Source organism: Dromiciops gliroides, chromosome 5, assembly GCF_019393635.1.
Source record: "Dromiciops gliroides isolate mDroGli1 chromosome 5, mDroGli1.pri, whole genome shotgun sequence".
Lineage (NCBI taxonomy): Eukaryota > Metazoa > Chordata > Mammalia > Microbiotheria > Microbiotheriidae > Dromiciops > Dromiciops gliroides.
Genome location: NC_057865.1, coordinates 254,465,242 through 254,491,481, shown reverse-complemented (window position 1 = coordinate 254,491,481; position 26,240 = coordinate 254,465,242). Strand labels below are relative to the sequence as shown.

Genomic DNA, 26,240 nt, shown 5'->3' with positions numbered 1-26,240 from the left:
AAATTCTCTCCTATCTTCCCTCTCCCCCACACAATAAAAAGGCAAGAAATGCAATACTCATTAGACATATAAAGTCATGCAAAACACATTTCCACATTAGCCATGCTGCAGGGGGAGGGGAGCAGTGGGGAAAGCAAGAAAAATAAAGTGAAAAAAAATGTGCTTCAATCTGTACTCAGAATTTATCAGTTTTCTCTCTGAAGATATTTCCTTTGGAATAGCCTGAATGATTATATTGATCAAATTAGCTACATCTTTCACAGTTGATTATCATTACAATATTGCTTTTACTATATACAATGTTCTCCTAGCTCTGTTCCTTTCACTTTATATCAGTTTATATAAGTCTTCCCGGCTGTTTTTTTTTTCTGAAATCATCCCCTTCATTATTTCTTTTTGTGTGTGTGGCAATGAGGGTTAAGTGACTTGCTTAGGGTCACAGAGCTAGTAAGTGTCAAGTGTCTGAGGCTAGATTTGAACTCAGGTCCTCCTGAATCCAGGGCTGGTGTTTTATCCATGAGCCACCTAGCTGCCCCCCCCTTCATTATTTCTTACAGCACAGTAATATTCTATCACAATCACATACCACAACTTGTTTAGCTATTCCCCAATTTATGAGCCTCCCTTCAGTTTCCAATTCTTTGCTACCACACACGCGTACACACACACACACACACACACACACACACACACACACACACACACACAAAACTGCTATAAATATTTTTGGACATATGAGTTCTTTTCCTTTCCTTCGATCTCTTTGGGATGCAGATTTAGTAGTGATATTGTAGAGTCAAAGGGCATGCATGATTTTAAGGCCCTTTGGGCATGGTTCTAAATTGTTCTCCAGAATGGTTGAATCAGTTCACAACTCCATCACTGGAAAGGTTTCTAGTTTTTCTCCATTGCAGATAATACACACTCTTGGTTTTAGATAGATACTACTTATCATTTTAATAAAAACTCCAGTTCTTCATATGCCTTCTAGTGTATTTAATAAGAATGGGTATTATATTTTGTCAAAAGCTTTTTCTGTATCTGTATGGATATAATCATATGATTTTTTTTTGTTTGTGTTATTGATATGGTCAATTATGCTTATTATAGTTTTCCTAATATCGACCCCTACATTCTTGGTGTAAATCAAACCTTATCCTTGTTTATGATCTTTGTGATACGTTACTGTAATCTACTCGTTAATATTTTATTCAACAAGCATTTATTAAGTACTATGCTCCAGGCACTGTACTTAATAAGGCCTGGAGATCAAAAGAAAATCAGTAACAGTACCTGTCCCAAGAAGCTAACTCTCCATTATGGGAGGTATCAAGCAAATCAATAGGCATATATAAGATATGCACAGAATAGATGGAAGACCACCTTAAAGGGAAAACTTCTAGTAGCTAAGGGAAGCAGGAGAGGATGCCTGGAGAAGGTAACACTTTGGCTAAGCCTTGAAGGAAGCCAGGATTTCTAAGAGACAGATAATGAGAAGAAAGAGCATTGAAGGCATGGAAGGTAGTGAGTGCAAAGTCAGAGAGAGGGGATCTGGAGCAGTTTCAGGTTGACTATGTGTCCATTGTCTCCTTGACAAACCCTCTAATCTCTCCCCAAGGATAAATCACCACTCCACCAAAGGCCAACATAAGAGCATGGTCTTTATACTGAGAAGTGCGGAGCATCAACAAGGTCCTTTCTCTGTTTAACCCAAGAGAAGACTTACTCTGAACATTACAAGGCAACAAGGTTAGGGATAAGTAACTAATCTGCTGCCTTGTCATACAGCATATTATAAATATTATAAATATTGGCTGACTTGCCCAAAGGAGAAGAGTGGCAAGAGTGATGAAGAAAAGAGAAGATCTAATCAAAAATAAGGGACCCGGAGCCACCTAGGTGGCACAGTGGATAAAGCACTGGCCCTGGATTCAGAAGGACCTGAGTTCAAATCCAGCCTCAGACAATTGACACTTACTACCTGTGTGACCTTGGGCAAGTCACTTAACCCTCATTGCCCCCCTAAAAACAATAAATAAAAAATAAGGGGCCCTAGGAGAAGGATCTATTACAAACCATGTATCTTTAGTCTTGACTATCTTACTAGGTGGAAGACCTTTAGAAATTTTTCCAGTGCAATGATTCTTTTTTTTGGGGGGTGGGGGTGAGGCAATTGGGGTTAAGTGACTTGCCTAGGGTCACACAGCTAGTAAGTGTTAAGTGTCCGAGGCCAGATTTGAACTCAGGTCCTCCTGACTCCAGGGCAAGTGCTCTATCCATTGCGCCACCTAGCTGCCCCCAGTGTAACAATTCTTAAAGACTCCTACTCCTTGTTTCCTAACTTCTTCCAGCTGTTGCCATAATCATATCAACTTTGCCACTGTTACTTAAAAGGACCTGTCAATCAACTCCCCTCTGCTTCCACCTGGCAAAATAAATTTTAGATGCAAATTCATAGCTACAAAGGTCAAAAGCAGAAATTATATTTAATTTCAAAAAATGCAGGTCATACTTTATAACAATGGCTGACATATACAAATGGATAATAATCTACAGTTTTACAAAGAATTGTAAACATTCTGCATTCAAGTATATGATAGTCTTCTTCTCTCGTAGGCCAAATGCTTTTTGATGGCAAATAAATGAACAAATACACAGCTAGAGTGAACTACTCCCATATAACATAAAAAGGGGTTGGAGTTTTCTTCTTGCAAACTATTTTTTTTTTGGTGAGGCAATTAGGGTTAAGTGACTTGCCCAGGGTCACACAGCTAGTAAGTGTTAAATGTCTGAGGCCGGATTTGAACTCAGGTCCTCCTGACTCCAGGGCCGGTGCTCTATGCACTGTGCCACCCAGCTGTCCCGCAAACTATTTTTTAAGGATCCCTGTGGTTTCCAAAGCCAAAACACCTCTCTCTCTCACCATCACTTCCCTGTATCTGTTGTCTCTCCCTATTTGGAAGCAAGCTCCTTGGGAGTCCCTTTGAATTTGTATTCCAGGCACTTACCACAGTGCTTGTCACATCATCAGTGCCTAACAAATATTTTCTTTGATTATACAGGAGTCTGGGTCGATAGGATTATAGTGATAGAATTAGAGATCCTTGAAGTATGAAGAAGAAACCGAGGTATAACACAGCTAGTCAGTGGAGGATCTAGAAATCTACAGTATCTCTTCTGGGGCACCACATTTCAGACTTTCACTGAATCAAACATATTGAGTGCTTTAAAAGTGCTCACTGTAGGGGCAGCTAGGTGGCTCAGTGGATAGAGTACCAGCCCTGGATTCAGGAGGACCTGAGTTCAAATCTGGCCTCAAACACTTTACACTTACTAGCTGTGTGACCCTAGGCAAGTCACTTAACCCCAATTGCCTCACCAAAAAAAAAAAAATTTAAAAAGTGCTCACTGAGCTGAGCATTGTGGGGAAGACAAGGGAAAGTGCTAATAACCTTCAGTCCCTGACTTTGGAATTTACTGTATAGTTGAGGTAAAAGCTTGATAGACTGGGTAATGTCATTGACTTTGAGCCATGAGAACCAGGGTTCAAATCCCATGTACGACGTTTAGTAACTGAGCAACCACAGACGATTCGTGTTACAGCTCTGAGCCTTAGTTTCCCAATCTATACAATGGGAATCAGAAAACCCTTATCCTCTACCTCTCAGGGTTGCTGGGGAGCTGGAGCTATATGATGTATGTAAAGCACTTAGCAAACTTCAAAGCAGCCTTGGATGGTGGATTGAGAGCCGGAAAAATGAAGGCGAAAGAATTACTTGGGCTTTTTACTATTTTTTTTTCAGCCACCACGCAAAGCACTGGGGATACAAATAGTAAAGCACAACAGTTCTTGCCCTTAAGAAGCATACATCTTAGGGGCAGCTGGATGGTGCAGTGGATAGAGGACCGGCCCTGGAGTCAGGAGTACCTGAGTTCAAATATGGCCTCAGACACTTAACACTTACTAGTTGTATGACCCTGGGCAAGTCACTTAACCCCAACTGCCTCACTAAAATAAACAAACAAACAAACAAACAAACAAATAAATAAATAAATGAATAAATAAATAAATAAATAAATAAATAAATAAATAAATAAATAAATGAATGAATAAATAAATAAATAGATAAATAAATAAACAAATAAACAAATAAATGAATGAATGAATAAATAAATGAAGAAAGAAAGAAAGAAAGAAAGAAAGAAAGAAAGAAAGAAAGAAAGAAAGAAAGAAAGAAAGAAAGGTGGAAAAGATTGGTTGGAAGGGCAGGACGGAAGTGGAAACAAAGAGACCTCTAAGCCACATTCTGCAGATGAGGAGCTGGGACCCAAAGAAATGACATGATCTGGCCAAGGTCACCCTGAGAGGAAGTAGCAGAGCTGGGATTCAAACCCAGGTTTTCTAACTCCAAACTCATCACTCTTCCTTTGTACTATGCTGCTTCCCATTCCCTGGGTCAGTTATTATTATTACATAAAGATTTGTTGAATGGAATGAAACAAGTAGAGAGAAATATGTAGAACTAATTAGTATGATACAGATTATAACTACCATAATAAAAAGGGAAAGAAATCTAGGGATGGGGTCACTGGTGAAGCCTTCATTGAACATAGACAGAGCCTTGAAAGATGGTTTGGGGTGGAGAAAACCCTGAGGGACAGTAATAGTCATTGTTCCATGGGGATCCTCGTGGGAACGTGAGTTGGTAGAGTGAGCCATAATGGATGCTACATCTGTGATTATAAAAATTACCATGAAGGAGAAGTTGGTGCTAGCTGAGATCAAATAGCAAATTTGCTCCAGTTATGAATGAGGTACAGGTGAGTTATGGAGAGAGATTACATCTATTTGTCAGCCAATGCATGAGGGGGAAATCTCCTTAAGTATAAATAGGCAAATATTTATTAAATATGCAAGCAAATATTAAATCTGGAATGAGAATCAAAGTATTATGATAGGCTTGGCTTTGCTTCTCTACCTTCTCTTCAAATTTACTTTAATTTTAAAGCAGAGATGCAGCTCCAATGATTACATCAAGAATTACATGTCTTTCAACACCCAATGAAAGAAGTTTCTCTTCTTTGAGTGACATCCAAAATATCTTTGCACCTGAATTCAGTGAGAAGTTTGCAAAGCACTTCATCTTCTGCTAAACACTCGTGACCAAAACTCCTTCAGTAAGTATTGTTCCAGGAGCTATGAGTCATAATCAAAGACCAAGGAGGTTTCCTGAGACCATCCCTTCCTTTGAGGTCAGACACTCTATACTCTACTAAGTTGCTTTAATTTGATGGAGACACTCACCATCAGGACAGTAACATCCATCGAGACAATGAAGATTGCTCCCAAGGCATTCTTTTTCAAAAGTGCAGGTGGGTGGACAACAGCTGATACAATCCCGATGAACAAGACTATCGTCACATTTATCAGCTGAAATATTCAAGCAGAGGAGGTGTCAAACAACTGTATTCCCTACTTTTTCCAAAGAAAGGACAGAATAATCAGGTACTGTATAACAATAAACTCTCTTTTATATTTCCTATAGTCAGATCAAATCTTTTATCTATTCATACTGTGTCTAGAATGCACACTCAGTAGAGTCGATGTTGAGCCCTCTGAGCTAACAATTCTTGTTCCCAGAGCAGCCCTCTAAGAGTTGTTGTACCCAGGACAAATGGCATAAAATATGTATTTATTCGCCATTGAAGATATCACATGGGGGAGAAAATGGCATGGCATCAGATGGACCATGAAAGGCATTCACTTAAGTTGAACTGTGGGTTGGGGGTGGGGGCGGGGAGGGGAGGTAGGGTGAGATCATTACAGAAAGTGGTCATCATAGCTTCCTATTTTAGCTAACCAGTCTTTGGAATGACTTTCTAGTTCTTTCTAGGCTGCTTAAGGAATCTATGAGTACCTTCTAAATGTCAATGCCCTAGGACAAATCACCATTGTCCCCACTGTAGTTGGAGTTCTGTTTTGACTGAACCTAAAACATCAAAAAAAAAAAAAAAGTCAGACTTGGAAAAAGAAGAAGACATACCACATGCTGGAAAGTCCTCTCTCCATTCTTGAATGGGGTAACCAACGTGGGAGCAAGCTCGAGCATACTCTGTAGCAGCTCGGCAATAGGTATGATCATCATTAGTTCTGAAAAATAAAATGGAGGCAGAATCATACACAAAGAATAGGCAGTGACCAAACCTTGGACCTTTCTAGACCACTAGGCTTCTCCTTCTATTTCTCGCCAGTCACTTTGTGGGAATTCCAATATTCACTGGTGACAGGATGTGTTCATCTCTTCTAGTACCAAGTGTATCTTTCAGTGCAGAAGACATACAAAATTAACATTGATGACTTTCTCTGTAGAGTCCTTCTGCAATCTGGACTAGGGGTTCTTAACCTGAAGTCTGAGAACTTGTTTAATTTTTTTAATACTTTTATAACTGCATGTTGATATTGTTGCCTTTCTTTGTAATTCTTTGTATTTTATGCATTTAAAAATAGTATTCTGAAAAGGAGTCAATAGACTTTACCAGATTGACTTGCTTAACCAGGCAAATAAACAAAAAAGTTAAGAACCTCTGAATTCTAGATTCTTGGGGGTGGAAAGGTATGAGCTCATTTCCATCGGAAGAGGTATTCTAATAATATTCTAATAATTTTTGTCCCCAGCCTTGTATTTCTCACTATGCCTATCCTGTTGAGTTGTTTAAGTTTCAGTGTAACAAACTAAGTTCCATTTCAACAAAAACCTGTGAATTGAAAGCATTTACAAGCCCCTGAGGTTTCATCTATTGGAGCAATCATCAGTACAAAACTATAGCAAAACTAAGCAATTCAGATAGTCCTTTAAAGTCCATTATACTATGATTTGATTCCTTGGGACATTAACTCTGTTAAGCTTCCAAAGAATTCTCAGATTTTTAAAAATAACATCTCAAATGTAGTTTTGACTTTTAGGAGTTATAAATTACTAAAGCTATTATTAACTTTTATTTTGGTCTGGACCTGTAATTTTACTGGGGTAAGAACCTCACAGGGAGAGGACTCCTTTTCTACTGCATATCAGGAATTGCTCTGTTATTTAGTCTTTTGTTTGTTTGTTTGTTTTCTGAGTAATGAGGGTTAAGTGACTTGCCCAGGGTCACACAGCTAGTAAGTGTCAAGTTTCTGAGGTCAGATTTGAACTCAGGTCTTCCTGAATCCAGGACTGTTACTTTATCCACTGTGCCACTTACCTGCCCCCTATTTAGTCTTAAAGAATGTAGAAGATCCCAGAGGTGGAGCAGTGGATAAAACACCGGCCCTGGATTCAGGAGGACCTGAGTTCAAATCTGGCCTCAGACACTTGACACTTACTAGCTGTGTGACCCTGGGCAAGTCACTTAACCCTCATTGTCCACAAAAAAAAAAAAAAAGAATGTAGAAGATCATGGAAAGTACAAGGTTTTATTTTTGGCCAAGGTCACACAGCTGGTATGTGCCATCAACAGAATGTGACTATAGATTTTGGTTCCAAGGCCAGCTATCTATCCGCAATGCCATACTATCCCTCTTTGAATAGCATTGTGTGACTCTGATAAATAAACTGAAATTATGTGCTAATTCTTGAAATATTGGTATAACAAAAATCTCTAAAATTGGTATTGTAAAATATTTTTTTCTTTTTTTCTTTCAACACACAGGATGAAGCCCATAGAATAGGGACAAAGTCTTACAGATGAACAACATTAAGGATGTTGTGTGTGTGTGTGTGTATATATATATATATTTATATTTATATTCATATATATATATATATATATTCGTGGGCCTCAACACTTTCAACATACCTATTATCAAGTTACCCTCTCAAACAGTATGGGATTTTGAATTATTGTAACCAGAGATTGTAGTTTAAATGGGCCAGTTAACTGAGTTTCATTAGAAATGATGACTTGGCAGACAAATTGAGAGTCCTTAGAAAATCTAATAAACTGAGACTAATTCCCAAGACAAAAAAAAAAAAAAAACCAGCTTCTTTAGACAATTTAAGCTTGTATTGATGAGATTCCAGGAACCCAGACAGCTCTGATTATCCTGGCAATATTCATACTAATACCTAACAATAACTCATGAAATTCTAAGTCATGAATCCACTAAATACTAACTCACTGATCCAACCTAGAAAGTGATCTTGTTCATTTTTTTATAGGTGCTAGTTTATCAACAAAGCAAAAATAAAAAGTTAGACAATTCTATATATTTGAGCTGGAGAATAAAAGAAAATCTTTGCTTAAAATGGAATGATTTGGAAACAAAACAATAGTTTCATGTATTGACATCTAATAAAGAAGATGATGTTAATTAAATCTAAAATAAAATTTGAGAATTATTAAGAACCTATTGTGTGAAGGTCACTGTAATAGAGGCTGGGGAAGATACAAGTTTTAGATAGGGCAGTCTTGGCCCTTGCGATAATATACATATGTGTAAGATACTGTATATAAATTATAAGATGATAAGCGTTTTAGAAGGGTCCAAAGTAGAAAAGTTCATTACCAGCTGAGAGGATTAGAGAAGATACATGGTCTATGTGACATGAGTTGACCTTTGGAAGAACTGGTGGTAGAGACAAAGTAGTAGAGAAGGATATTCCAGGCACCGAGAATAATTTGAGCAAAGGCATGGAGACAGGAAAGGCAAAGGTCATGTGTGGGGAACAATAAAGAAGTAAGTTTGGTTGGAATATTGAATACTTGGAAATGAGTAGAATGAGATAAAATCAGGAAGACTGGTAAGACTGTCAAAGGCTTTGAGTGGTAGGGTAAGGAATTTGAACTATAGTCAGCATGCGATGGTGGTAGCAGGGAGGGAGGGAGATTATAGAATTTTGAACAGTACTCTACATATATTATTTCATTGGAACCTCACCACAACCTGATGAGGTAGGTGCTATTATTATCCCCATTTTATAGATGAGGAAACTGAGGCTGAGAGAGGTTAGGTGACTTATCCACAGTCACACAGGTAGTGAATGTCTGAGGCAGGGTTTGAATTCAGGTATTCCTGACTCCAAGTCCAGAGTATCCAGTGTACCACCTGTCTGCAAAGTCCTCAATCCCCTTCTTCCCCCAGTGTAATCCTAATTATTCTTAATTGCCTGAATAAAGCACAATCTCCTTCTTGAAGCAAATTCTTTATTCTATGTTTTCTAAAGAATGTACAATGTAATGGTGTGTGTTACAATCATTGGTATTTATGCCTTATCTTTCTACTCAACCATAAACCATATGTTGATAAGGACCGTGTGTCATTCAAACTTTGCATCTCCCCCGAGCTCTGCTTGGTTCACATGTAGTAGACCACAAATGCTTCTTTGATGAAAAAAGAATGATTGAATGAATGAATATATCAAGTTTACCTGGTTTAAAAAGGTAAGGGAGACTGACGAGAGCCAGTGAATTGGTTGTCACATTTACCATCCCTGACATTATTGGGTTCCATTTACATAATCATAGAATCCCCTGAAAGAACCATTCTGGGAACAGGGACCACAAGTCAGAGCCCCAAGGCAAACAGAAGTGGTAGCTCCTTCATCCAATACCTCAGTGAGAGTGACCTGCCCCTCCCTCGCAGTCACGCCAGTAGAACTATTCTGATACTTTCAGACCTCGTCATAATTTTCCTTCTGCTTTCCTTGATGGAGGCTGGAAAATAGCTCAGGTATTAAAGAACACTTCTTCTTCATTGGACAAAAGAAAACAGTTTTGATCCCAGTGGTTTCTGAAATCCCACCACACTTACTTGCAAAGGTCATTGATACAGCTTGCAATATAGGAATATGGATCAATATGCTCATGACAGCTGAGGAAAGGAAACTGCAGCAGGATCTGACACTTGAAGAAGATAACCTGCCCGGGAGAAGAGCATAGTTAGAGAGGAGGGCTCTGCTCATGTTTCCTCATCAGCCTTCATATTGTATGCGTTTCAAAAGAGATTCCATGTAAGAAAATGTACCTTGTATTTTCTCCATTTTTTTCCAGAAAAGGAAGACATGGCATATGCCATAAAGGGCCTAGGATTTATAAGGTAAGTTTTTCCTCAGAAATAACCTATATCATTAATTTTGTTTTGGTTTGATTTTGGGTTTTGGGTTTGTTTTTTTTTGGTAAGGCAATTGGGGTTAAGTGACTTGCCCAGGATCACACAGCTAGTAAGTGTTAAGTGTCTGGGGCCGGATTTGAACTCAGGTACTCCTGAATCCAGGGCTGGTGCTCTTTCCACTGTGCCACCTAGCTGCCCCTATCATTAATTTTTTTTTTTAAGTATTTGTGACTTCATCAATATAGGGAAATACGGGGGGGGGGGGCGGAACTGCCTCCACTCATGTGAATTGGCCATGCTCTACACTGTATGGCCCTAGAGAATCACTGGAGGTCTAAATAATTTGTCCACAAAGTGGAACTTAAACCCAGATCTCTGTGACTCCAAAGTTCAATCTCTGTCCCCTAAGCCATGTGTCTCTCACAATCTTACCCCCCAAAATAAATAAATAAATGAGTAAGTAAATGAATGAATAAATGAATGAATAGATGGATGGATGGATAAATAAATGGATAAATAAATAAATTAGTAAGTAAATGAATGAATGAATGAATAAATGATTTCTGAATGAGCAGAGCACCCCAAAAGTCACTTCATTCAAACTTTAATAGATTTCAAAGATCTCTAATTTCATTGCTATGTATCTCCCCTCCACTAATACAGATCACAGCCCCTCCCACATCTCCTTCTATGCTTCAAGTAAATATCTTCATGAAGCAGCTAGATTGCACAGGAGATAGATAGTGTTGCCTTGGAATCAGGAAGATCTGAATCTGAATCCTATCTCAGACTCCTAGCAACTGTGTGAGCCTTGACAGATGACTAAACCTTACTTTCTTCATCTATAAAACAGGGAGAATAGTAGTACCTACCTCACAGGGCTATTGTAAGGATCACATGAGATTATATATGGAAAACCCCATGTAAACTTTAAAGCACTATACACATGGTAACTAGTAGTAGTAGTAGTAGTAGTAGTAGTAGTAGTAGTAGTAGTAGTAGTAGTAGTAGTAGTAGTAGTATGGGTTAGAAATAAATGAATGGGGGGCAGCTAGATGGCACAGTGGATAGAGCACCGGCCCTGGAGTCAAGAGGACCTGAGTTCAAATCCGGCCTCAGACACTTAATACTTACTAGCTGTGTGACCCTGGGCAAGTCACTTAACCCCAATTGTCTCACTAAAAAACAAACAAACAAACAACAACAACAAAAAATTTCCAAGTTTGATAGGACCTGCTAGATCTTATATTCCCATGAACGAACACTGGAGAAGCCAACATAAACTTCAGGCCACAGTGAGTTGACTCTATGGACTAAAACTAACTGGCAAAATTTAATAGAAAGAACTTAAGCATATCCTAGTCTAGTAATTTGCAGAGGGGGCTAAATATTTAAATGAAATGTGACATTTTATTGGCACTAAAACTGCCTATATTTTGATGAATACATGATGCCATTGTCATAAGTGGTTAAAAAAAAAAAGGCAAATTACCTCAAAAGGATGTATTCCTGTAGAGCATGGGCTTGGAAAATCTGAGTCAGTACCTATACACGTGGCATCCTCTGCAGTTTGGACAGACCAGCTATTGGCAAAGAGGGCAACATCTTCTGTGACTTCATCTACTGCACAAAAACATTTAACGGCATCGTTTTCCATGAGTACAAACTCTCTTCTCTCAACATAGAAAAGTAAAGTAAAAACTTCCTAATTAAAAATAACTTTAGGAGAGCACCGGCCCTGGATTCAGGAGGACCTGAGTTCAAATCCGGCCTCAGACACTTAATACTTACTAGCTGTGTGACCCTGGGCAAGTCACTTAACCCCAATTGCCTCACTAACAAAAATAAAATAAAATAAAATAACTTTAGGGGCAGCTAGGTGGTGCAGTGGATAAAGCACTGATCTTGGATTCAGGAGGACCTGAGTTCAAATCTGACATCAGACACTTGACACTTACTAGCTGTGTGACCCTGGGCAAGTCACTTAACCCTCATTGCCCTGCAAAAAACAAAAAACAAAAAACCCCTTTATATCCAATCAACCAAGAAGCATTTATTAAGTACCTATGAGGTGCAGATATTGTCTTAGATCCTGGAAATACATATGTGAAGAAAGAAGTAGTCCCTACTCTCAAGGAGCTTATATTTTTGTGCTATTAGGAGATAGGGATGGGATTTCATTGGCTTAGGGAAGTCCCCTGTGAGGAAGCCCATTTCACCAAGGCAGGTCAATACCTTCTCTACAATTGACAGTGTTATAGACTGACTCAAACCTCGACCTGCCCCATCTTGGTCTCTGTCTCTCTCTGTCTCACACACACACACACACACACACACACACACAGAGAGAGAGAGAGAGAGAGAGAGAGAGAGAGAGAGAGAGAGAGAGAGAGAGAGAGAGAGAGAGAGATTCAACTTAGGAAAACCTGAGTTTAAATCTTACAACACATACACCTTCTAGCTCTGTAACTCTGGGCCAGTCATCTATAAAATGAGAATAATAACAGCACCTACCTCCCAGGGTTGTTATGAAGATCAAATGGGATAATACTGGTAAAGCACAGGACCTGACACATAGTAACTACCCAATAAATGCTTATTCCCTTCCTCCCTTCCTCCTTTGCCTTCTAAGTTGCATCAATTCAGCAGAGAAGCATAGGGACTCAACCTGTGATTTTACTGGGATAGGAAAATACCTGTAAGAAGAGAGGTTGGCACCTTCTTTGGTGTTTCCCAGAAAACCAGGGAGATAAATGGCCAACCCTAGGTCACCCCGCGGACATGTATTAGAGGCAGGACCTGACCCGGCTCTTTCTGGCTTTGAGGTTCACTCTGTCCACTGTTGCCATGCTGACTCATAATTCTATGATGCCAATTTAAAGACTAACTACATCTAACATTCCATTAAAAAACCACACCTATTATCACACACACAAAGTTTCAATACCATTACTGTAAAATCAAAAAGGTTTCTTTCCTAATAACCCACGTATTCCAAGCCTGATTTGTTACACAAAAGTTTAGTAGAACTTAGGAATGTTGAAGTTCAGATTCCAGAGTTCTAACCCCAGGATATAGATGACATATTTTTTGCTAATTCTCACTGTAATTAATTAAAAGGAACCAAAAATCTGGGTTGTCCTTTTTTTTAATGAACTACTAATCTTGAACTTTATAAATATTAGCTTGGCTGCTTTGAAATCTAAAATGTAAATGCCTGCTGTGGCACACAGATCATAGATCAGAGAATTTTAGAGCTGAAAGGGACCTTTGGGATCACTTTGTATGCAGCCCTCAGTCTCAGAAGGCATGAATTATGGAGAGGGCACATTCAATTTCTACTTGGCAAAAAATTTAAATCTTCCTGGACACACATAGTGAAAAGCTTAGTTTCTCGGTGATGCAACCCCTGAAGCATAAGCTACACACAAGCTGAGAAATACAATTTTTAAAATCACAGATGAGAAACTACATTCCCAACGGCATTTAATCAACCTGCTTACTTGCCCCCTAAACAGCATTTAAATTAGAAAAATATAGACTGAGTTTAGAAAAAATGCCAATCCTCTTATAACAAAAAAGTAGGAAAACTAACACCTAGACATTTCCTTGCATAAGACACCATTGGTGGATTGAGGGAGGGAAGGCTTTAAGGAGAGACCTTCCCTAGGTAACCTGTGAGGTTTCTAGAAGTTACCATACCAATAGTTCTCATTTCCTTAGTTTCAGAGACAGCCAGAGATAAAATTGCCTTCAATGTCCTCTTATTTTCCTTTTAGGAAAACTCCTAGACCCTTTCATTACCTTTTCTCTTAGTTTATTCTGATTTCTGATAACCCTGGATCCTAATATTGTCCCAAATGTCACACTGTAGCATCCGGTCTATGTGTGACCTCCTTCCCTAAGCAATGCCTTAAGCTCTACACAATCAGGGTTTGTTTGTTCCACCAGGCTTATGTAGTTCCTAACCTGGTTCCCATGCCCTGCTCTCTGGACAAGTTCTAGGTACTTTTTAAAAAGTCTTAAGGGGCAGCTAGGTGGCACAGTGGATAGAGCACCAGCCCTGGATTCAGGAGTACCTGAGTTCAAATCCGGTCTCAGACACTTAACACTAGCTGTGTGACCCTGGGCAAGTCACTTAACCCCAATCGCCTCACCAAAAAAAAAAAAAAAAAGTCTTCTCCCTTGATTCCTTGGGAAATGAACAGATGAATGGATTTGTATTCCTGGACCACAGTTTAAAATAAAGGAATCACATGGTACTAGTTAGAGATGAAGTATACCTAATAGGATGAGAGTATATTTACTTGTGAAAGAAATGATTATTAAGAACCAATGATTTGGGGAGATTCTGATTTCTCTCCCTTTTTCAAAATTCTTCATTTCAAGGCACAGCAGGACAAGACTGATGATTGCAGATAGAATTAACATTCTCCTCAATCTTCTTCAGATCCCAACCAACCTTACAAGGAATTTAATCTAACATGGGGAAGCCCATTATGCATTACATGGGCTTGGGCGGGGATAAATTATTTGATTAGATTGCCCAAAGCTGGGCAAATTAGAAGTAAATGACATAAAGTCCTTCATTAAAATAGGTCCGCCTCTCACTGTAGTATTCATTCTCTTTCATTGACTGTTAGCCAATCAGAGTTGACTGCCACCCTCAGGAACACCCCCTCTTTTAAGGGCATATAAACTGTTAGCCCACTGCCATGAGGGTTCTTTGGTCCAAGAGAGATGGTCAAATGACCATTTCTTTTATTAATAAAATTCTAGCATTATTAATAAAATTATTGATTACCTTTGCTAATTCCCTTAGTTTTTGTCTGCTTTTTGTTGTTCTCTCTTTCTTCTCAAATTACTTCCTATTTCCATATTAGTGTACATATGGTAGCATGAGCTCTTTAAGAGCAGGGAATATCTTATTTTTTATGTCTGTATTCCCAATCTTTAGTATCCTATTTTGAAGCTAGTGGCCACCTGAAAAAATATTTATTGATTTGAGTTGAATCTCATTCTTACCGGCCTAGAAGGGCTTAGTGTAAAAAAGAGTTAGTGAAAGGGAAGTGACAAGATTCCACCTTAAATTCTGTGCTAGAAGAGGAGAGGGAAATCTAACAAAGTATGTATGGCATGAACCCTACAGTTGGGAGAGTGGACTCCAAGTACTCCAAGAAAGTTCTCAAAGACTAGGATTCTATTTCTTTTTAAAGTCTAGGTCTCCCTGTCTCACCCAGGCTGAAAATGTAAGAGCCGCTTAGAGGCTCAATCCCTCTGCTAGTTAACACAAGAACTTTGACCTGCTCTAATTCTGACCCAGACTTGTTCTTACCTCCTGAGGCAGCCTGGTGCCCTGCCCCAAGAACCCACAATATTGGTGCTATGTTTAGTGTGGACATCCAATTAGCTTTAGCCTTTTGTCTCTCAGAAGTTTCTTTTTTTTTTTTTTTCCTTTGGGGCAATGAGGGTTAAGTGACTTTCCCAGGGTCACACAGCTACTGTTAAGTGTCTGAGGCCGGATTTGAACTCAGGTCCTCTGAATCCAGGGTCAGTGCTTTATCCACTGTGCCATCTAGCTGCCCCCCCTCTCAGAACTTTCTAACTCAGTAATCCAGTATCTTCAGCCTCCTAGAAAACAGGGATTACCGGCATACCCGCCATGCTTGGCCCCTGGACAAACATTCCACAGAGGAGAACAGCCTCATTGTGCCTATTTTGATGAGTTTTAGGACTTTTGGCATGCCTCTGATTTGAACTTGATCTTGTTCTGCCTGAGAGATTCCTCAGAAGAAATCCTGTAGGGAGCTGGTTGTGGCACAGACCTTTGCTTTGCCTCTACAAAACTTAGCTGTGACCCGAATCCTCAGGACCCTATTCATTTGTAGGGGCTTAACAAATCAACCTTGCTGTGTTAATGATATGAGGATGTTATCCATTTAAGGTGGAATATTTGCATTTAGACAGGATACTTCTGGCAATAATAGCTTTTTTAACCTAAAGAAATAAAGATAATTTTGAGAATGTTAGGCATGAAGCATGACAAAATGGCTAGGATATAGCTAGATGCCCATAAGGTTTTCAGCTGCCTCTGTTAACCCATTTTGGACCAGATCTCCTCTGCTTCTTAAAGAGACAAACAGGGGGCAGCTAGGTGGCACAGTGGATAAAGCACCGGCCCTGGATTCAGGAGGACCTGAGTTCAAATCCAGCCTCAAACACTTGACACTTACTAGCTATGTGACCCTGAGAAAGTCACATAACCCTCACTACCCACAAAAAAAGAGATAAACAAATATCTTTCATCTTACTTTGTGTATTTAATTGTGTGGACATACAACAGTATAGTCCGCAGCAATTCTGTGGTGTCTGTGTTAAAATCAGACCCTGTTTTTAAGAGATCATCAAAGTTATTGTCACTCAAACATTCAGTGGTAACCTAGGTAAAATGCTATCATTGCAGGTTAATTTTGCCTCCTTTTCAACCTACTAGCTATTGTGGAGGGTCTAATTAAAGTTGTTCATTTTTCTGTTCATCATTTTCACATCTAAAAGTAAGACTTTTGGAAAGAATCATTTCCAGTACATTGGGAATAAATGTGATCTGCTGGAGTTTAAAGGAACATCATTCACTAAATAACAGAAGTAGCTCATAAATGAAAGTGAATAGATAATTAAATAGACAACCAGTGCCTGGAAATAAAGCCTTTCCAAATTATAGTGCAATTTTCTTTGTATTCCTCTGTATATCTCCCTTCTTTCCTCCCCACCCCCCAAAAAAACACCCTACCAATTTGCAGTCATTTAAGATGGCCTTACTGGAACTGGCTACAAAATATCTCTCCCTCAAATAAGCAGGGATACCCCAAATGTGTTCCAAATTTATCTTTGTATTTCGTCAAATATAAAGTATTTCCTGTTTTTCAAGTCTCACATGAAAGTACTACCCTACTAGAGCATCACTTAAAATAATCATATGGGAAAAGTGATTGCCAGCTGATATTTCTAATAGTCTGAGATCAACAATAGCTTGGACAAAGGAGGGAAGATACCCTAACACCCCACCACCACCTCTATAATGAACAATGGCAAGTATTTTTTTTTTAATTTTTTTTTTTAAATTTTTGCAGGGCAATGAGGGTTAAGTGACTTGCCCAGGGTCACACAGCTAGTAAGTGTAAAGTGTTTGATTCCAGATTTGAACTCAGGTCCTCCTGAATCCAGGGCTGGTGCTTTGCCCACTGTGCCACCTAGCTGCCCCACAAGCATTTATTAAGCACCAGGTGTGTGCCAAGATCAAGGGAACCACCATCTTTCCTGTCTCCCAGGCTCACAACCTTGATCTTGCTAAAATTCAGGTCTGATCATGTCAACCCCCTCCCCCACCATTCAATAAACTTCAATGGCTCCCTATCAACTTCAGGATCAAGTAAGGAATTATTTGTTTAGCCATTTTAAAGCCCCTTATAACTGGGCCCCTTCCTACCTTTCTCCAGTCCTCTGACACTTTACTCCCCTCTGCGTACTTAATGATCCAGTGACCCAGACGTTCTTGCTCTTAATAGACAACTCCGACCCCCAACTCTGCCTTTTCGCTGTCTGCCCACCATGACTATAATGCTCTCCCTACTTAACCTCCACCTCCTGGCTTCCATGATTTCCTTCAAGACTCAGCTCAGATCCCACTTCCTTCAAGTACCCAGGGTATTTTGATTGTTCTAGGCATCTAACTTACCATGCTGCATTTGCAAATCATCGGACTGAACGCCGTTATAGTTCCCACAGAGACCACTAGTTTTTCCTTTGTGTTCCTCGGACAACTTGATATAAATGCCAGATATACCATCCCAAGCTAATGAAAAGCCAAAGTTTGTTTTCACCAGAATGTAGTCAGCGAGCCTCTCAATGGAAACGTGCCCAATTGTCTGTGGCAGTGTCAACCTGAAAAATATAAAACAAAAGTATCTGTAAGAGCTCTGATGTGAAGTCACTGATGACCCTGGAGGGAAAGTCTTCTAAGATTATTTGGTTCTTCAAATGAGGAGAAATGTTCCACATCAATACTAATAGACCTAGTTACCAAACACACATTCTGTGGGCAATCAGTGATTTAGTTCAATTTAATTCAACTGATCAATCCATCGACATGCATTTATTATGCACTAAGTGGGCATACTATGTGCAAGGAAATATACTGGGCTTTAGAGATACAAAGATGAAATAATATACAGTAGTCTTTAAGAAACTTACAATCCAATGTGGGGGGGTGGGGGTGAGGATTGAAATATCTACAGAAATAGCCATAATACAAAGCAGAATGTGATCAATTCAAATGAGAGATCCATTTCATTTCAGGCCAATTCAACTAATACAACCAATATTTATTGTTTCTATCATATGCAAGGTACAAACTTGCTGTTGCTGCTGCTGCTGCTGCTGATAAACAACTCTTCTAGATTCATGGGAAAAGGATAAAAATAATATAGGAAGAAGAGGGGAAATCAAGATACCTACCATATCCACCTTGAAGGAAGGAAAGGATTTCAAGAGGCAGGAACTGAGGACAGTGGAAAATGAGTCCATTCGCTCATGGGGTATAACCATGAGCGAAGTCCCAGAAATAGAAAAGGACAGCCCTCCTTGGATCCTGTCTACACTTCCAATCATCTACAGGATGTATCTATATGGATGTCCCACTGGCTCTTCAAATTCAACAGGACCAAAAGTAAATGTGTAATATTTCTCAAAATAGCCTACTCTTCTTTCTGATTTCGTTATCTCAGTCAAAGGTACTATCATTTACCAGTCTCCCATATTTGAAAACTTTATATTATCTTTGGATTTTAGAGTTAAGAGAGGGGGACAGCTAGGTGATGCAGTGGATAGAGCACCGGCCCTGGATTCAGGAGGACCTGAGTTCAAATCCAGTCTCAGACACTTGACACTCACTAGCTTTGTGACCCTGGACAAGTCACTTAACCCTCATTGCCCTGGGGAGGGGCGGGGAGGAAGAGTTAAGAGAGTAAGAAGTGTCCCCATTACTTACCAAATCTTTTTGATTTAATCCCTGCAAAATCTCTGGCCCACCCTCTCTATTCCCACAAACAACTAGAAAAAAATGTTATTGCCTTTCATTTACTCACCATTTACCTGCCTATTAAAATAGCCTCCTAACAGCCTCCTTTTTGCCTCTACTGCTTTTCTCCTCCTTTTCATCCTTCACAGAGATACCATATTTCCTTTCCTGTGTATAGATCTGTTTATGTCACTTCCTCTGTGAAAACTAAAACTCAGTGGCTCCCTATTTCTTCCTGAGTGAATTTAAAACTCCTCAGTCTGGTTTTTCAACCTCCCCAGGGGCAGCTAGATGATACAGGGGATAGAGCACTGGACCCGGAGTCAGGAGGACATGAGTTCAAATCCAGCCTCAGACACTTGACACTTACTAGCTGGGTGACCCTGGGCAAGTCATTTAATCCAGGCCCATCTCCAATCATCCTGCTGTATATCTTGCCACTGGACCCAGATGACTATGGAGGAGAGAGTGAGGCTGGTGGCTCTGCACAGCTCTTCCTCACTTAAATCTGATTCAGTGCAAGTCATGACATCACCTCCCTGATGTCATGGTCGTCTTTGAGAATGAAGGACAAGGGGGCAGCTAGGTGGTGCAGTGGATAAACCACTGGCCCTGGATTCAGGAGGACCTGAGTTCAAATCCAGCCTCAGACACTTAACACTTACTAGCTGTGTGACCCTGGGCAAGTCACTTAACCCTCATTGCCCCGCAGAAAAAAAAAAAAAGAGAATGAAGGACAAACTACAGCAACAATCTCCCTGATACAGCACCATCCAATTTTACAACTTTTCCTTATATTGCCTCCCTCCATACAGTCTAAGTAGCTGCCAAACTGAATGATTCACAGTGCTTTGTACACACTCTGCACATTCCCACCCCTGTGACTTCCTGTTCCTTGTGCTTGATGAGCCTTTTACTTCCTTCTATCTCTTGAATTTGCAACTTTCCTATAAAGGTCAACTCAGTTGTCTCCTCCAGGAAACCTCTGTTGCCCTCCTCTGAGAGCTTACATGGCACTTTGTTTTTAATTTCATGAAATTATTTGTATTAGAGTTGTTTATATTTGTGTCCTATTTCCTTAATAGATGGTAATCCCTATGAGGTCAGGGACCCTGTCTTATCCATTTATTTATTTAATCCATTATGCACTGACTGTGTTTAGCACAGCTTCATTATTTCCTCCAGCAGCATTTGATTAGTTTTAACTTAGAGAAAAATCACTAGTGAAAGTATTTTTAAAACCTTTTTTTTCCCCTATTGTAGAAGCAGTTTGGGGTATTTGGGAAGACCTATGTTAAGTCCTTCCTCTGATATTTGCTAGCTGTGTGACCTTGGAGAAGTCATGTAACTTCCATGTATCTCATTCAACAGGAGTTACATGTACTAAGTATATATGGCCATTTCCATAACAGCCAAAGTAAAGAATTATTTCCCCATGCTGAAGAAATTATAGGCCTTTCACCTATTCATCTGTCTATGCTCTCATTATGGACAGTTAGGTGATGCAGTGGATAGGGTGCCAGGCCCAGAGTCAGGAAGACTCACCTTCCTGAGTTCAAATATGGCCTCAGACACTTACTAGCTGTCTGACCCTGGGCAAGTCACTTCACCCTGTTTGTTTCAGTTTCCTCATCTGTAAAATGAGCTGGAGAAGGAAATGGCGAATCATTCTAGTAATTTTGCCAAGAAAACTCCATATGGGGTCACAAAGAGTCAGACATTACTGAACAATAACAAAATCTTTACATTAGAGCACATAATTGACATTAGAAGCTCCTTTATAATATATATATATATGTATACATATATATTACATAATAACAAACTTTCCATTTACAAAGAAGAACAGAAAAAGAAGACAATGTATGAAACTATGAATCTCTCTTATGTATAACTTGGAATTTTTAAAAGTATAATTCATTTTAACATGATAATTCCAACATGAACTAGCTTGTCCAAGTTCCATTCTAAATTTCCTTCTGCTCTCTCTTGTGTATTTTTTTTTTTTTGCGGGGCCATGGGTGTTAAGTGACTTGCCCAGGGTCACACAGCTAGTAAGTGTCAAGTGTCTAAGGCCGGACTTGAACGCAGATACTCCTGACTCCAGGGCTGGTGCTCTATCCACTGTGCCACCTAGCTGCCCCCTCTCTTGTGTATTTTTAAAAGTGCTTTGGAAGTTCCTCTCCACCAAATAGCTGTAATATATTCCAAAATGTCACTAATGATCAGCATCCACAGGATGAAACTGATAACATCTTCTCAGGAATATCTTCAGCACCTTTGCCACCTTCAGCAACATTTGCTCAAATAATAATAGCTATGACAATGGTAGTACATGTCTCAAGTTGCTTCCTTCCCCCAAGTCAGCAGGTGTATTAAAAGAGCACTGAACTCAGAGACCTGGGTTCAAATCTTGACTCTTTTTTTCTTTTCTTTTCTTTTTTGGCCAGGCAATGGGTGTTAAGTGACTTGCCCAGGGTCACATAGCTAGTAAGTGTCAAGTCTCTGATGTTGGATTTGAACTCAGGTCCTACTGAATCCAGGGCCGGTGCTTTAACCACTAAGCCACCTAGCTGCCCCCTGACTCTTATAGTTTTGTGTCTGGGCAAGTCACTGATTCTAGATCTCATTTTCCTTATCTCTAAAATTGGGATAGTAAAACTTTTGCTACCTTCTCCATAGGATGATTGTGACTAACGTGCTCTATTAAAAGTAAGAGAAGTTATATGGTGTAGTGAATGAATGAGAATCAATAAATAATTGAATTAATTAGTGAATGAATAAATGAGCAAATCATTCAATGAGTAAATCAATGAATAAATGAATGAAAAGCATTATTTATGCACTTTTTATGTGCCAAGCATGGTGCTGATCATTGAGGATATAAATTCAAAAGTGAGATTCCTGTTTTTGAGGTGCATGAATTCAAATGATAGAGATAATACGTTAAAGAAGAGTTGTGGCCAGAGAGAAGGGTTATGGTCCAGGAAATCACAGACGCTGAGTAGAAAGAATAATAGGGAAGGCAACTGACATGCCCTATTGGAAACTGACACACTAAGCAGAGAGTGCACTAGAGATGGAGGAGATCTGGGGTGTCAGGTGTCACTATAGGCTCACTGGAACCCCAAGTGTTATATAATTAAACCAAGTTTATGGGATGTAAAGTAGAAATAAGAAGACAAGAGAGTATAGACGTGAGATTACCTAACACTAAGGCTAAATTCTGATTCATGGGGTAAGGTTATATCAACTAGTAGAAAAGAATGGAGAGAACCTAGAACCCCAATACTATGCAAGTTACAGTCACCAGGGACAGTCTGTCTTCATTTGGAGAACAAGGAAAACAGGAGGATCTGCACTCATTCATGATAAAACTTTAATAATGGTTGTGCTTGCACCTTTAAAAAAATCCGCTAGTGATACTTAGCTTCAATGAGGCTCATCATCCAGCCTGTTCCAGGAAACGTAGGATTAAATCCCACCTCAGACACCTCCCTTGAGCAGGTACTTTATCCTCTCTGGGCCTCCCCTTCCTTACCCATAAAATGAGGGAGTTGGATTAAACAATCTCTAGGAACCCTGATTGTGCTAAATACATAATCCTATTGTAGCACCAGCCTCTACAGCCTCCCCCATAGAGGCTAGAGATTGTTACCATATCATTGGGAGGCAATGGAATCTTCGACAATGAGTCTGTGAATAAATGAGAGTCTTAACTGACATTCTAAGAGATTGCCTGTCAAGGCTTTAAAAAGATTAAATGAAGTACAGAGAGAAAGAAGATAAAGTGAACTTTTCTAAGAGAACTGTTTAAAATTTTCATCTTGTGAAGAAGTATTTATAAAATTTATAAAATTCTTAAAAGATATTGGCTGCAATCCTGAGAAGCTGAAGAGCAGGACTAAAGGTATAAAGCAGTTATAATGATTTTTAAGGATGACTTGGCTTCAATATTTCCTATAGTTCACAGATTGCAAAAAATTACATCTTCGTCTTATTATTGTACAGTCAGTAAACAGTATAGACAGAAGCCTTGATATTTAATTAAAATGATATTTACTGATATTTAATTAAACAGAAAATTAAGGGATTTGGTATAGAGAAATGAACAGAGTTTGGGGGAAAGAGGTATTTCATATATATAATCTGGTACACTGGGGTGGGGGCTCAGAGCTCATTCATTATTGAGAGAAATGTTGTAATTTTAGTAATTAAAATGGAAATATCAGAATATTATCCTTTATTACCTTTTAACCCAGGATAAGAATAAATAAGGCTTATTCTTTAAAAAAAAATAAATGAGAGGTATCATGCCATAATGAATGCCTGAAAAGCATTAATTATTTGCCAGCCACTTGCTGAGCATACAGATACAAAGATGAGATAGTGCCTGAATTAAAGGAATTTACATCCTAATGGCCTCTGGAAAATTACTGTGCATTTCTCACTAGGTAAATTCTAAAGTTTATTTTAGAAGAGGAAATGCCACCTTCTTATTCCCAAAAAATTAATTTCCTCTGAGTTGCTTCGAAATTATATTGCAAATTTCATTTGAGTGACTATCAGATCTTACCTGATTCCATCTCTTTTTACTTCATGGCCAGAAATGAGAATTTCTTCTTGGCTTGAAAAGAACAAGCTGACTGACCGATGACAATAGTACACGGAACCAGTGCACTTAGGACTATTATGAACCTTGAGGAGAAAAAAATGAACACAGTTGATGGGAGCCAAGAAAAAAAATAAGTTTACCAGTGTTGCATTTCCATAGTCCCATTACTCTCTGGCACCTTACGAATGATATATAACTACACTTAGGGATCGCTTACTTTACTGATGGAAAGTTTAGAACAGAAGAGAAAATGCTTTCGCTAGCTGAAACGTCAGAGAGAATTTAGGAAGATGTTATCTTGAGCTTAGAAATCAGTAAAGAGAATTGATTTGCTAAAAATATATACATACAGATAGATAGAAATATGTGACTCAAGCTTTACTGGGTTGATTTCAGCATTTTGGAATCGTACATTTACATAGCACCTTTTTCTTTTCAAGACCTGAAAGTACCCACCTAGGGTTTTAGAATTCAAAAGTCCCATATCATATATTAGAAACAAGTAGTTCTACTGAGCTCCAGACAATATGTTTGTAACTTGACGTCACCTGTTGGAGAATAGTGAAATACACTTCAAATGCAGCATGGCCAAGGACATTTAGAATTCTACATGGTACAGTAGATTAAAGGTAAGTGCTGGATCCAGGAATACCAGGATTCAAATTCTGCCTTTGATTTATACTAGGTGCATGAATCTGGGCAAGTCATTTGACACTTCAGTGCCCCAGGCAACTCTCTGAGTGTGAGACTAGGAGTTACAGAGTGGGCACTCCCCAGTGAAGGTAATTTTTATGTCCCCCCAAATATACTGGGCATTCCCAGGAGTCCTAGTTCAGCTTTAAGATTTAATATCTGAAGAAAAAAACCAAAAACAAACAAAAGATTTAATAGCTGAAAATGTAATTAATACTTGGGAGACACCCTCCATATGAGTATATAGAGATATTTAGATATACACACACATATAGAGAAGGGGAAATTAGAAGGGTAGAGGGAGGGGAGGAAGAGAGCAAGACTATGGAAAAAAAAAAGAAATGGAATTCCAGAGGTGTTGCCAATCTACCATAGTGTAAGGAATGGAATTTCTATACTGAGAGTGCATGACATTAATGAAATCACAGGTTCAGACTGAAAACAATAAGTGTAGAAAGTGGCATATACAGTTTCACTAAAGAAAAAAAAGTTCCACTAGTGAATCTGAAAGATAGCCCGTGAACAAAACTGCTTCCAATGTAAATAGCATTCCTTAAGAGTAGAAACAGTGCTAGATTTTGTATTTTCATGTAAATAAATAAATATAATCCTTTAGTGAGCCTAGCATTCATAAAACATTTGTAAATCACCTGTTGTATACAGAGGATAGCTAGGTGGTATAGTGGATAGAGCCCTGGCCCTGGTGTCAAGAGGACCTGAGTTCAAATCCAACCTCAGATATTTGCTTGGTGTGCAACCCTGTGCAAGTCACTTAACCCTGTTTGCCTCAGTTTCCTCATCTATAAAATGAGCCAGAGAAGGAAATGGCAAACCATTCCAATAACTTTGCCAAGAAAACTCCAAATGGGGTCACAAAGAGTTAGACACAGCTGAAACAACTCAACAACAATTGTATGCAGACTATTATACTAGGTTCAGAGACACAAAAATTAGCTAAGCCATGGTTTCTATCCTCATGGAACTTAGAGTCTTAGATGGGGATTAAAACCAATACGTGTAACTATAATACACAATAATTCATGAATAAATTTATTGTAAAGTTGTATAATGAAGTGCTATTTGAGATATGATGGAAGAAAAATGATTGCCAACAGAGATAATCAAGGAGAGTTTTACGAAGATGCTGTCATTTGGCTCTTAGTGGATGGTCAGAAGAATGAATGACATGATGTTACCTGACCAGATCTATTTGTAAGGAAGATTTATTCTGGCATTGAATATGCCAGGAATATTCAGAATGGAAGGAAGGGAAAGAGTAGAGGAAAAGAAACTCTATGAGATGACTACTAAAAAATAGTACAGAGAACCAGTAAAAAGAGCTTGTACTAGGATACTGGCAATGACAATAGGAAGAAGGGAAGAAATATTAAAAACAACATTGTGAATATAGGCTAGATAGGACTTTGGCAAATAGTTGGACATAAGAGGATGGATATAAGAGGTTGGATATAAGAACCTGAAAGGGACCTTAGAGTTCATTTTCCAAATGACTTCAAAAGCAGGACTCACGGCATTCAGCCAAGCAAGACAGGTGAAAAAAGGGCAAGTGGGAAGGGCTGGTGGCATTGAGCCCTGGGAACCTGAGGCAACATGAGAAAGGGCAGGCCAGTGGGAAAAGAGCATCCGAAGTAGGGTCTGTAGAAGTTCTGGAAGGTAGAATAGGAAGACTAGACACAAAGTCTACCTACCTACTTCTTTTTCCTGGAGCCAGCCCTGTCTGTGTCACAGCTGCAGACAGATTTGTA

The 26,240-nt window shown here is 39.1% G+C and overlaps 1 protein-coding gene across 1 annotated transcript in view; it reads right to left on the bottom strand.

The window, feature by feature from the left end:
• The window catches only part of OTOGL (otogelin like), a 201,962-nt gene that overhangs the window by 161,457 nt on the left and 14,265 nt on the right, over positions 1-26,240 (bottom strand). The window contains 6 exon segments of the mRNA XM_043968164.1: positions 5,306-5,431; positions 6,045-6,151; positions 9,791-9,897; positions 11,583-11,713; positions 17,826-18,031; positions 23,743-23,864. Coding sequence (XP_043824099.1) covers positions 5,306-5,431; positions 6,045-6,151; positions 9,791-9,897; positions 11,583-11,713; positions 17,826-18,031; positions 23,743-23,864 — 799 coding nt within the window.